This window comes from Fundulus heteroclitus, chromosome 7 (genome assembly GCF_011125445.2).
Source record: "Fundulus heteroclitus isolate FHET01 chromosome 7, MU-UCD_Fhet_4.1, whole genome shotgun sequence".
Taxonomy (NCBI): Eukaryota; Metazoa; Chordata; class Actinopteri; order Cyprinodontiformes; family Fundulidae; genus Fundulus; species Fundulus heteroclitus.
This window is the reverse complement of record NC_046367.1, coordinates 25,242,020-25,255,106: the sequence shown is the minus strand read 5'-3', so window position 1 is coordinate 25,255,106 and position 13,087 is coordinate 25,242,020. Positions and strand designations below refer to the sequence as shown.

General features: G+C 40.0%; 1 protein-coding gene across 1 annotated transcript in view; it reads right to left on the bottom strand.

Moving 5' to 3' along the window:
* The window catches only part of myo3b (myosin IIIB), a 116,666-nt gene that overhangs the window by 40,295 nt on the left and 63,284 nt on the right, over positions 1-13,087 (bottom strand). Inside the window, exons 24-26 of the mRNA XM_036139273.1 lie at positions 7,268-7,347; positions 3,978-4,055; positions 895-1,100 (exon numbers count right to left, since the gene is read on the bottom strand). Of these exons, the coding sequence (XP_035995166.1) occupies positions 895-1,100; positions 3,978-4,055; positions 7,268-7,347 (364 nt within the window). The remainder of the gene's footprint in view (positions 1-894; positions 1,101-3,977; positions 4,056-7,267; positions 7,348-13,087) is intronic.

Sequence of the window (13,087 nt, the reverse complement as noted above, 5' to 3'; positions counted from 1 at the left end):
AGAATCACACGCGCGAAGACAACACAAAATATTTTCACGCCAAGTCACGCACGATCCTCTGATAAACACTGTGGTACGAGGCGCAAAAGTAGGACATGCACGGAAGCATCATGAACTCACGTTAAAAGTTTCAGCTCACTAACACTTTAAAGCTTCCTTTCAGCAGAAAGACTAACCAGTCCTCTCAAAGTTTGTTCATACTGGCCAAAAGCCCAAGTTAATTAAATTTCACATCATTTTGAAGCCTCCGCATTAGAAGCGGATGAATATTTTTCAAAGCAACGCGGATCAAATATGAGGAGTTTTCTTAGACTTGTCTAAATATGTTTTTTATTTTATTAGCCTTGAAATGACTCGGGATGTTTGCGCTTTTTGGACGAGCCGTGTTGAAAGCATTGTGCGGTTTCTTAGTAAGAGTAATCTGACCATGTTCCTCATTTTTTAGAAGAAGAGCGGCCTTACGTAAAGTTCCTCTAATGATGAAGCTTGTTTTAATTGTGTTCTGACATAATACCGGTGGGACAGGGAGGCTAGGTCTGAGCTTTTCCAGGTCATTTGGTGCAAGAACAAACTCTCGTTATAAATAGTAAAAGAAAACCCATTAAAATGCATCTCCCCTTATAATTATAGTTCCACCCTGTTTGAATTTTATCCATATTTCCCAGACTGAAGTATCCACCCAGTTAAAGTGGTCTTAAGATTAGGTGCTGCTCCATCACTAATGACTGCCAATTACTCAGCCTCTTGCTCGGCTCAACTTGAACTTCTATCTAATTAAAGAACTCGTGTTTCTGTGTGATACAGAGCGGCGCTAACTTGTTCTCCATCCCCTCTGGAGGACACAGAAGAGCGACGCGGAGCTGAAATGCAAACCCGTCTTGTTACCACTACCACCTGTTGACGAACTCCTCGAACAGGATGCGGTGGGAGTAGCCTTGTCGGCGGATGTTGACCGTCTCCAGGATGCCGGTGTAGCGGAGTTGCACCATCACCCTCTCCTTGCAAAAGCGCAACGCCTGCCTGTCGTCGTTGGGTCTGATGCAGCGCACAAAGTGTGGCTGTCCCACCACCATCTTAGAGAGCAAGTCCATCAGGGAGTACTGTGGAGTAAGACAACACAAATTAAAAATGAAAAAATTGGAGGAAGGTGAGCAAGAACACTAAAAACTGTTATTCTATGGATTTGTGCGAAGTGAAGAAAAAAAATACAAATTTTTCCAGGAAGCCCGATGTAAAACAGTAAAATACGTGACAGATTTAAAGGGGCCTAGTCACGTATTCTGACCATAAAAAGAAAACACAAAAATCCATATATTCATCTTTAAATTTGACGTAATTTCTTCAAATGATGTCGAAACATCTTCTGAACCAATAGCAATATTGGTTCAATATTCAATGCAAGACCACCATTTAACCCTAGGAGGGCACCACACAGACGGTTTTAGACGCTAAAGCAGGATTTAAACAAGTATGCAGTAAATTGTCAAAATAATCACCAGGATATGTAGACAGCACTATAAAAAACATGTTAACAGTTTATTAGCAAAAAAAAGTTGATTATGGGGGTGAGTTATTCTTTAAACAATTGAAAACTGGCCTTCCTGATGTTAGAAAACTTACAAAATAGGAATGTAAAGAGTAAAAAAGTTTACAACTAAGATCTGAGATATTTACAATCAAAAAAGTGAAAACGTCTAAATGTGTAAATGCATGAACATAATCCTTTTGTTTATGCTGGAATATTGTAAAAAAAAAAAAATGATGTCATGATGAAAACTGGTGATCTGTGAGCTCCAGTCTCACATCTACTGCTTTCCTTGATGCTTGTGGTTTTTTTTTCTCTTTTATCTTTGAGTGCAGAAATATGGAGGACCAACTCTGACATAATTAAAAATAAAGACAGAAATAAATACAGAAATAAATAGATGCTCAATAAATAAATAAGCCTAGAATAAATGCAAAACACAGCAAATATATAAATGTAAGCAGTAATTAAATTATACAATAAGACATAAATGTAAATATCTTTTAATGAGCTGATTTATTTCTTCTTTTTAATAATCACATAATTTCTTTATTTTTCATTATAATTGTCTACTTTATTAATTACTTAATTTTTAAATGTATTTATTTGTATGTTTTAATATTTTTGTCTGTCTTATTTTTCCTTTGTATTTTTTTTACCCCATTTATTTCTTCAGCCCTATTTATTTATGCCTGTCCCTTTTCCATTTCTGTATGCGTTTCTGCCTCATTATGCAAATGAGGAGGGGTGGGTCTTAATGGGACAACAGCTCCCTATTGGTTGGTTACCATCAGCCTTTCGTAGCTAGAATCTACATGCTGCTGCCATCAATGGCTGCCGCTACCGACGACTGTCACAGTGGCTACCGAGGTTATCAGTGAGGTGAGGGATTGAGCAACTTGATTTGAAAACCCTGTAATTCCAGACTTTATTATCTTTTGTGTGACCGAATGTGCGGCATATATGGACACAGATTTCAGCTGGTGTGGTGCCAAACTAGATCTCCCTGACAGAAACTACAGCCCCCGTGCTGGGAGAACGCTTTGGGCTGGAGCAGCAGATCCAGTTCTTTCCAACCATCTAGACGTGAAAATAGAGATGTCGATATTTTGTTAAAAAGTGAAAGAAGAGTCGTTACCTCATCTTTCAGTTAGTGGGTTACAACAGAAAATTACACTTTATTGCTCGTGGTATCGCAGCCTTTGTGATTGTTTGAACACCATTTGCCTAATATAGGGATGATCATGTCTGTTTAAACTCGATTAATTTAATAGGCCTAGCGGACCAGGTCTGTCGGCCAGCTTCGTTCATTACATGGAGAGGTTTTACAGCAGAGGACACGGCTCCATTCACTGCAGCAGCAGCAGCAGCAGCAGAGCCCAGCGCAGGGTGTACAGAGCAGGTGGCAGTGGGATAAACTAGGCTGAAGTTAGCGGTAAAAGCTGAATACTGACTCAGAATGACCTAATTCTATGTTAAAGCTAATTTCTTATTCATCCAGCAAGACATCGGGTGGAGGACTAGTCTTTTAGATAAGATTAGATTCAACTTTATTGTCATTAAACAGGTACAGGTACAAGGCAACGAAATGCAGTTTAGGTCTAACCAGAAGTGAAATAACAGCAAGTGCAGGATAAACAATGGTTCCATAAGTACAGGACATGGGTTTTTCTGAATAAATATAGAGATGGATACTATTATAAACAGAATTTTACTGATAGATTTGTCCTATGAATATAATATATAGATAACTAGCGTTGTGAACTAAATTTACAGCTGGATATGTACCGAATATAATATACAGGTGGATATTACTATAGAGTTTTACAGAGGTTTTAACATTCAATATTGAGAAATAAAACTAAATTTCAACACGCCATTCTAATAAAATGTAAATAAAATAGAAACTAATCCTCCACCTGCTTTCTAAGGAAACCCAACAGATTGCATCGAGGCATTGACTTGCAGCACTTACTCCTGAAAGAGCATGTGGCCACAGTGAACAGTCGCTTTCATTGCATCATTGATTTTGCAGCAATCCCTCAGACTGAGCTAAGTTAATTTTGCATGAATAATCATTCATGGTGATAATTTATCATCATCCCTGTTTATAAAAGGGATTAATTTAGCTTCCATTGGTAAAGTATCAGAGTCAGTATTAGTGTATTTCAAACTATCTCCAGTTTTTCTATGATTTTGCTATCGGGTGCTATTGATACAGGGGAAGTTAATCAATTGTGCATGAAGCACAATAAAACAGACTGCGGGCTTAGATGTGTTTTCTAAGAAGATTAGACGCCCTTCAGAATCTAAACAGCAAGTCGACATGAACTTTTATATGTGTTTAAATGTTTTTTGTTAATAAAGAGTCTCCATCAGTTTTTTTAAGGAAAAAATACATATATTTATATCCATTTTTGGGTACTTTGAGGAATCAGAAAAAAACACCTACACGGAAGTAGGATGCCACGGTCTGCCTCCGCATGCTGGTGGTTTCTTCTGGGTGACGCATCATCTCCATTGTGTCCACCTGAACACAAACATTCACAGTTACAACCCCGCATTGACAAAAACAGGTCCGACCCAACACGGCGGATTTGAAAGCCCTGTTGTTTAATTGCCGCCTGGTTGTCCTCTGCGGCCTCTGCGGAGATAAAAGTATCATTATTGCACAGATAATATAGCAGCTTTCCTTCCTCTAAACAGGCAACTTGGGAATACACAGCTGCACTAACAGTCCCGTCGACACAACAAAAAGCTGATAAACACTTAAAGCTAACAATCTAGAGAATAATTTGGCACTGCTCAGGGGCATGGGAAAATTGCGGAGCATTCCAGGTAATAAGAGTTGCCGTCACCAAGCAGACAGTCATCTGAATGACGACGGATTAACGAGGACACAGTTTAAGCTTTCTAACAGCCCTTGCATTTCATAGCTTCATCAAAATTAATGATGCAATTGATATTTTATGGCAAGTCAATGTAGCAAAGTGCATATCTGAATACTTTATTTTACTCTTGCTCAAAGGAGGAAAGGTATGCTCTCTGGGTGCAGGAACAGGATGAGATCTTCTCACACTTTGTACTTGTGTATGATCTGCTTTCAGAAGAGCAAACGATTATCTGGGACCCACTTCCACTTTTCTAACAAGCATGCAACCACTTTAATCTGGCAACTTTTTTTTATAAGTGTCCGTTCCTGTCAACTTTTCTCCAGCTCTGATTGAGAACAAGGCAGCATACATATTGCATCAGTCCCGCTGAGCTGTTATTAGGAAGTCTTTTCTCCCCTTCAAGAATAAGTGAGTAGGTTGAAGATGGTGGAAGTTCATCAAAGAAAAGGAATGTTTTTCCACGGTTATTTTTCCCAAAATGCGGTCTGTGTTTGTGTCTAGTTTTAAGAGGGATTTTTTTTTTTTTTTTTAATCTAAGAGAGACATCACAGAGTATTTGTTTACATTGATAACACAGAATTGTAGCTGTGTGGGGAAAATAGTTCAAAAGAGATGATTTACATTTTCCTCTGCCAGACTGTGATTGAAGTTAGAAAGCGAAGCTGCACACAATTCAAACTTGACAATAACGTTCAGCTGATTTCACAGGGCTGTGTTTGTCCAAAAAAAACGACTCACAATTTGGATCTGCTCTGCAGTTTTTGGGAAGTAGTAAGTACTGTTTGTAACTAAAGTCTTACCTTCAACAGGTATTTTGGAGACTTTGAGTGCCGCACGTGTCGGAAAATCCCAGAAACAAAAGGAAAAGAGAAACGGACAGACAGAAAGTGAAGACACTCAACATGAAGGAGGGTTTTACTTTGAACCATCAGGTGATTTCATGTATCTAGAGCTAGGCTAGGCAGTTCACCAAACACATTTACAACCCTGGTAAAGATGTATAAAACGGCTAAATAAAAGTCATCTTTTATTTCAGAAGCATTATGATATCTTTTGGGAGGAACATACGTCTGACACCTTTTAGTAGATTTCACTCCTGATAGTTTACGGGTTTTACGATACAATATTTCATCAGCATATTCACCCACATTTGTCTACCTGTTCCTATGAACTACTGCAGCATACGTGTTTGATGCCTGTATGCAGATTAGAAAAGAGGTGCTGTAGCTGGCTGGTTTATGGAGGAGCATAAATGAGTTTGAATCCCTGAATAAACATAGCTGAAAGATTTTTATATTAAATGTGTCTGGGTACCTTCATCATTAAAAGAGCAATAACTAAGATATTTGCTGTAAGATTAACAAAAATCATTCTTATTTGGCACCCGATGGAAGTAGCATTCCCTATAAACAATCGGTCCACTCCATCAAATATGCATTAGTCGAGTTTTTCTCCTTTCACACCTAGAGGTACGGTCCAGGAACTATTTCGGTTCAGAGTGTAGCCCATGTTTACTTCCTGGTTCCTGAGCCAATCATATATGAGTTCCCAGGATTCCCAAAAACAGAGTTCAGCATTTGATATATTATCTTAGCAAAAGAGCAGCAGCATGGAAACATGGAAGCCAGTAAGAGAAGCAGATAGAACAGAATACAGCATTATATATATCTGTCCTGTGTAACTAAAAATTCAGTGCTGCTTCACAGCAGCAACAGACCCTTGAGGAAACGGCATAGGCAATTTTTTTTCCACTCCTGAAAACGAGGAAGTCACGAGTCAAAAAAAAGCTACTCACCTAAACTCACCAATGTCATTCCACAGGAAAGATTTAAATGTTCAAACAGCCTGAACTGTGACAAAACAAGGCTGGAAAACAACTCCAGTTTATCCTGACAAAGCTCAACAAACAGGATAATAAAAGAGGAGTGAGCAAAAATCTCCAAAATTTCCCGTTAGAGTGCAGGAAAAGACTTATTTTGTTTCACCATCACAGGCTTAAACATTCAAGTTTGCTGAAAGCTGCTAGGTACGGAGCCACATTGTTTGATCAAATGTAAATAAGACAGTCACCAGAAGAAAATCAACCTTCTTCCAAAACTCTCAGTCCTCAGACCTAAATCCTTCAGAAAACCAATGGATTGAGCTAAAGATAGGAGAGTACTCTGGACAATAACCATTGAAAAGATCTGTGTCTTTGTATGCTCCACCTTTATAAAATGTTAATAAAGATAAAACTAGGTAGAAGTATACCTAATGCAATAAAAGAACCTTTTCCCAACAGGAATGAAAATAAGTGTTGAGTATTTGTATGTAAAGCATACATAAATTAAATCAAATTAAACTATAAATTAGACCCTAACATAGCATTAGTTAGCCAAATTCTGTACTTGAAAACAGAAAAAAAAAAAAAAATAACACCACAAAAGCGCATGTTAAGTGAGGTCTGCTGCTTTAAAGGAACAGTTTGGGCAAACCTAAAAATCTTAGAAAAGCATGAGTTGGGAACAAGTAGATAAGTTATACATAAACAAATATAGTTGAACATGACGGGATACACCACTTTAATGAAGCTGGTTAATGCGCAACATAATTGCATTCATTATTTTTACCGAACACCTCACTATCTGTTGACAAGAAAAGTCTGTAAATCTGATATACGCCTTTCAATCTGCAGAAACCAAATAACAGATGGCAATCCTGCATCACCACAAGCCAGACAGCCAACAGGGTAGTCAATTAACATGGCCATGCTTCATGTCGCAGCCTTTTACCGTGTTTCTTATGGGGCAATGCCTGTGAGCAACAAATAAAAAGCAGTATGTGTTGATTCGTGCCACTGGTGCCTCACCTTGCTGCGTCCTGAGCCGAGCTGAGGGGGCAGAGATCTGGAGGCAGCGGTGACCCGAGCCCTGGACGTCGCTAGATTTCCTGTGGAATATAAAATTTTACAGTAGTAAAATACATTTTTATCAATATGGCAGTATTGACAGATAAAAATCAAAAAGTGCTTCATAATAAAATAATAATAACACGTGACGCCGATTTTAAACATAAACAAGAAGGGATTCACGTGTGAAACCAGTAAACTACATGATGTCCACTTGGATTACATGTGAAAAACACAAACAACATATGATGCCATTTGAAATTCATAAATTACACGTAATGCTCATATTCCCATACCTCATCGCACAGAAAAAAACAGGAAATCCACGAGTTTCTACAATGTTGGCAACTCATTGGGATTGTGAAAAACACAGGTAAAGGTTTAAGCGGTTCTAATGGCCTTATACAATGATCGAAACGATTATTGAGAAATACTGAAAAACATCAAACTGAGGGAATTGCACGTCGGTGTTCGTGTTCATACAGCAGCCGCCTCATAAAAGGCTGTTCAGAAGGAGCCTAAATCTCTGTGAATCCCATGGACTCAGGAGTGCAGCTGCATGCACAGCAGTCAACCAGACACACACTCGCACAGTAGAAAGGATATGAGCATAGCATATGCAAGACAGTCTGAACATTTCAAAGTTTCTGCACAAGATGTCCAAATGTTTTCTCTGGCTATATCTTCAGAGGCTAAACTGTGATTAATAGCAGTGAAAGAAGCCTTTGAAGCAGGATTGGTGACATCAAAGTCCTAATCCATGGGTGGCAGGATTTTTATAATGAGTGGGAAGTATCTTAACACATTTCAAAGGGTTTACTCCATGAATAAACAATAGCTGCACAGATGTGCCACACACACCTTTAGAAAAATATGTCTGCAGACACAGGAGGCAGCATTACCCAGGCACCCGTGTATGGCAAGGAGGTAAACCTTTGTAAGTTTTCTAAGATAAAGCCGAACTGACAGGCCAACAATTGTTCTAGATTTTCTACCACACGCAGACCAACTTTTCAAAATGCAAATATGCAGCGCGGCTCCTCCAATATGAAGTCGCACATCACGCACCGAGGACGTCGTCTGACAGCGAGCCAGAGAGAAGAAAAAAAAAAAGCTAAAGACTGGATCAGCGGCTGGCTTTCCTCAAAGGCCGATCAGATGAGTATTAGAAGTTTAAAGCGCCGCAAGAGATCAAAATCAATTTTTGATGGATTAATTAACAGCCGGCCCTCTTCTAACTTTAGACAAAGGACGCGCTATTGGCGTTAAAGGTTCCTCGGCGAGCCAAAGCAACGTCGCGCCTCGCGGGATAAAAATACACACAGAAATAGTAGCGCGCGCACACACCGCTGTAGTCAAAACAACCCAAAACATAAGATGTGAGCACACTTCAAAAGAGCCTTTTAAGCTGGTAGTGATGCTGCTTTTAGCTTCTGACAGTCGTCGGATAATTTCTATGCATTTTGCTGCGCATTTATTTTGCTGTTAATGTATTTTTCTACCTCTGGCAAAGAGCCTGACACGTTTAAACGTGTCGTTTTACATTTGTGGCAAATTTGCTCTGAAAAGTAACTACAGGGTTACAATTAGAGCCTAAAAATATAACAGGATGCAAATGTGAGCCGCTCGTAGCTCGTTATGAACAAATGTTTGTGGGGGGGGGGGCCTTGGCTTTAAGGACACCAGGAGCAGGTTTCCTACAACCTCAACCAGACCTTCTACAACATCACCTCCCCCTCTCCCTAAAGAAAAAAAGAAAAAAGAAGAAAAGTATGATCTTTAAGAACAGGCGCTGTTAAAACTGTGTCGGGTACATTAACAACACACAGGCAGGGAGGGCCCTGCTCCAATTAGCCCAGAGTAAAGCTGGATGGATTAATTGGAGTGGGTCCTGTGCAAATGAAGTGCGCTCTCTTCCTCTCCCCATTAGTGCTGCTGGGCTAGATCATCTGAGCACATTTGTCATGATGAATTAGCGGCTGCGAGTGGAACGGGCTCGTGGAGTGTCACTGCGCTTTCACGCCTCTCACTTCCATGACACCATCAAGAGGAGATGAAGGGGGCTGCGCCACGGAGAGAGAAACTATGACAGTTGTACGTAAGCCTCGCAAATGGACACTCGCCGCTTTCTTCACTTATTCCTTGGCGGGTCGTATTAATTCATTCTTCTGCCAGATTTTGTACCCCCACTCCCCCCCTCCCCCCTTCAGACTACATGATTAGAGCATGGGTTAATAGTCAGTATCCTCAAAAGATTTCCGCCTCTTGAGACATGAAACCACGGGAACACCTGTGATGTCCGGCCTAAAAGGAGACACTCTAATTTAGATACAGTGGGGGGAACTTGTCTAATGATGTAGATCATAATTATTCAAACAGAGAGACAGACAAGAAAGGGGAAGATTTGTTCTTTGACATTGAGAGAGAGGGGAAAAAAAAAAAAAAACATTTCATGTGTTTTTAGTTTCAACCAGAGACAGTTCTCACTTTCATGAGCCCTCTCAAATGATGAAGATAAACGAAAGCGAAAAGAAGTTTGGATATGGGAGATAAAAAATTAAAAGAGGAGAGCAGGTGAGGGGAATATTCTCCATCAGGTCATTGAGTGTCGAGAAACAGGTGGACAGGCATCCCCGCTGTTCGTTTCTGCTTCACGCACGTTGCTCTTGGCGCCGACTTCCAGGACGACTGAGGAGAGTGGCAGGGTGGTAGGTGGGGAGGGGGGCAGAAAGAGAGAGAAAAGAAAACCCTTCCTTGGCATCTGTGCGTTCACTTTGAAAATTAAGCCCAGCAAGAATCCTGTAGGAGAGAAAAAAAAAAAAAAAAAAAGCTCAAGCTGGCAGTTGTATTGGGGCTCTATTGACAAGAATAGTCAATGTGCCTGGGATTAAAAAGCAATCCCGCGTTCAATATGACACCTCCCTACACGCTTTTATGAGTGCCAGTGTGCGCCTTGTACTTCTGAAGCTGTGGATCGAGCTGTCGACACGGGGGACAATCAAAGTTGTAAGAGCGAGAAGCCTCACCGAGCTGAGTGAGCAGAGGCTTGCTGGATATCTCCGCCGCTTTTCCCGCTTTCTTTTTCAAAACATACGATCTCGAAACTCAACTCAGCAACCAAGCAAATTAGATTAAAGGACCCATAACCCGCCGCAGCCCTCTCCACCCCTCGATAACCGCCACCGTTTATGCCTGGAGATGGCTTCGGGGGGCCGTTGATTTAAATGCCATCCAGTACTGTCAGAGCAGATCAATCATAAAAAGCATGGTGTAATTGGCTTTTAGTGACACAACACAGTGTTGCATTTATCAAAGGATGTTGCACCATGTGACTTCAGAGAGCAGGCTTGCTATAAATCCCACTGCTGACTCAATTTTTTTTTTTTTTTTTCCCAAACACCACCATTTGGAATGAATAATATTACTCAGTGAGTGTCTTTCTTGGGAGAAGTCTAGAGGAAGATCTGCCTGATGGGATGAAAAAAAGGCCTCTGCTGGGGGGAGAACAAAGAGCCAAACGTGTCACATATGGAGCTGGGAGAAGCCTGTCAGGAGGATCTCCTTTTACATGAAGGCACACAGAGGATGGGAGAACTGTGGCCTGACATAGAGATGTAAAAAAAAAAAAAAAAAAAAAAGTTTAAATGTTTGACACAGAGGGGAGCCTTAAACTTTAAACCTTGAAAAATCAGATTAAGTACTAACATAATTGTAGCTGCAAATATTAGAAAGAACTTTCAAATCTGAGAAATCACCCAACTGACAAGGATCAAAACAGTGACTTCACTGTTTTATTGTGCGTTTGTGATGAGTCACATCCTAAAAGCAAACCATACTTTGCTTTGGTTCCCAGTCTTAAAAAAAAAAAAACTCAGAAAGCTGAGTAAAAGGTTTTTAGTTCTGTTAGAATCCAAGCCATGAGTTAAATCCCATGCAGCGTACAGTTCTGCTGAAAGTACTTTCAATTACTAAAAAAATGCCCTGGTTGTCTGTTTTTTTAGAGTTTGAGCAATTGTTTTGTAAATGCTGCCAAAAGAGCAAAAATACCAAAACCTATGTACTCTCAACGAAGGAAGATTTTCACCAGAAGTGGAAGCTAGATATGAAACTCACTCTCTCAGATGCAAGTTTTTGCCCCCGACTAATGGTGGGAGAAATAAATCTGACTTTATGCCCTTAAATTTCACCTGAGTGTGAGTTAATCACACAAATGAAGTTTTCTTAGCTAATGATTTAGAATGGCAGCTCTAACACAGACTAGTTAATTTTAGAGATAGAACAGCTCAAATCCAGCATCTGAATCCAAACTTAATATCGACATTATTCTTAATTTAGTCATTGGGCTGTATATGCACAGACATTTTACATTTGAGATGTATTTTTTGATTTGCCAAATTACTTAAGAAAGCCAGTAAACACTCTGTTGCCCAGCTAGGTATTCTCTTAAGATATTATAGTTTGTAGAGAAAGGCAAGTCTTAATTTAGTTCTGTGTTTTATGCAAACATTGCTATATTGAAAAGTCTCCAGATTTTTGGGGAGGTCAAGTGATTTTATTTTCTAAGCCTAGAGAAAAACTATCTATACTCATCAACAATAAACCAATTTGAGTCATGTTTCTTAGGAAAAAAAATGCTATATTTAGCTAAGTTTAAGGAATATATATGCACCCAGTTTTGATTTTGATTAAAAGTGGAAAATTGTGTTCTGACTTGCTGTGAAATTAAAAAGGAAAGTAAAACGCATTTCTGTTTCATATAGCACTTTGTGTTGTATCAAACATTGCCAAATTTAAGATTTAAAAGTCTGTAAAAAACAAATTTGACTTTAAAGAATAATCATAAAAAAAAAAAGCGTCTTCACTTGCACTGCCCGGCAAAATTCGTACCATTCTTGAACTATTAGGGTGGGACCACACCAAATCAGTCCTGGGCCACTACTTTAGAAGGTTAAAAAAGATCACTTCAATAATAATAATAATAATAAATGCAATCACACTTTACATGACAACATGTTTTGTGATGGAACAATGAACTGGCAGTGATGAGGTGCGGTGTGTGCAATCAGCAGTCACAGGCAGCCCTGAGGCATGGTCTCACACACACACACACACACACACACACACACACACACACACACACACACACACACACACACACACACACACACACACACACACACACTGTGACTGCAGGCAGCCCAGGCCCTGGTAGGCCTTACAGAGCTGCGCCAATTCAAACACTCTGATCCTCCTCCCTCAGTCTGGGAAAGACCCTGGCTCTTAGGAATTTGTCCATGCAAATACATCCCATTTCCTCCGACAAAACCACACCACATGTCCAAGCCTCAAGGACCCGCTTTCTCCGTGGGCTCAAGTGGCCTTGCTATTCACAGCCTGGGAGAGTTTCACTTTTTTTGGGGGCTTTCCTAGTTCCCTTCCGCTCACCAAACCCAGACAACATTACACCAGGGATATCACATTTTCAAAGTGGGCATGTAAAACATAATAACGCATAAGACATAAATGTTTTAGGAGTGAAAAAAAATTAAAAAGTAAAGGAATATGAGCTTGGATGAATTTGTCCTTCAGGAACATCTGTGGGTTCTTAGACTTCCCAGATAAATACTTCACCTCAGCTCGAGAGGCTGCAGGTCTACAAGGGTGTCCCCTAGTGGTGACACCGTGAGGAGCCCCAGAGACTGAAACCACCCTGGTGCAAAAAAACAGATTTCCATCAGATCCTCTCAGATAATGGTAATTTCACAGATAGCAGTGAATCTA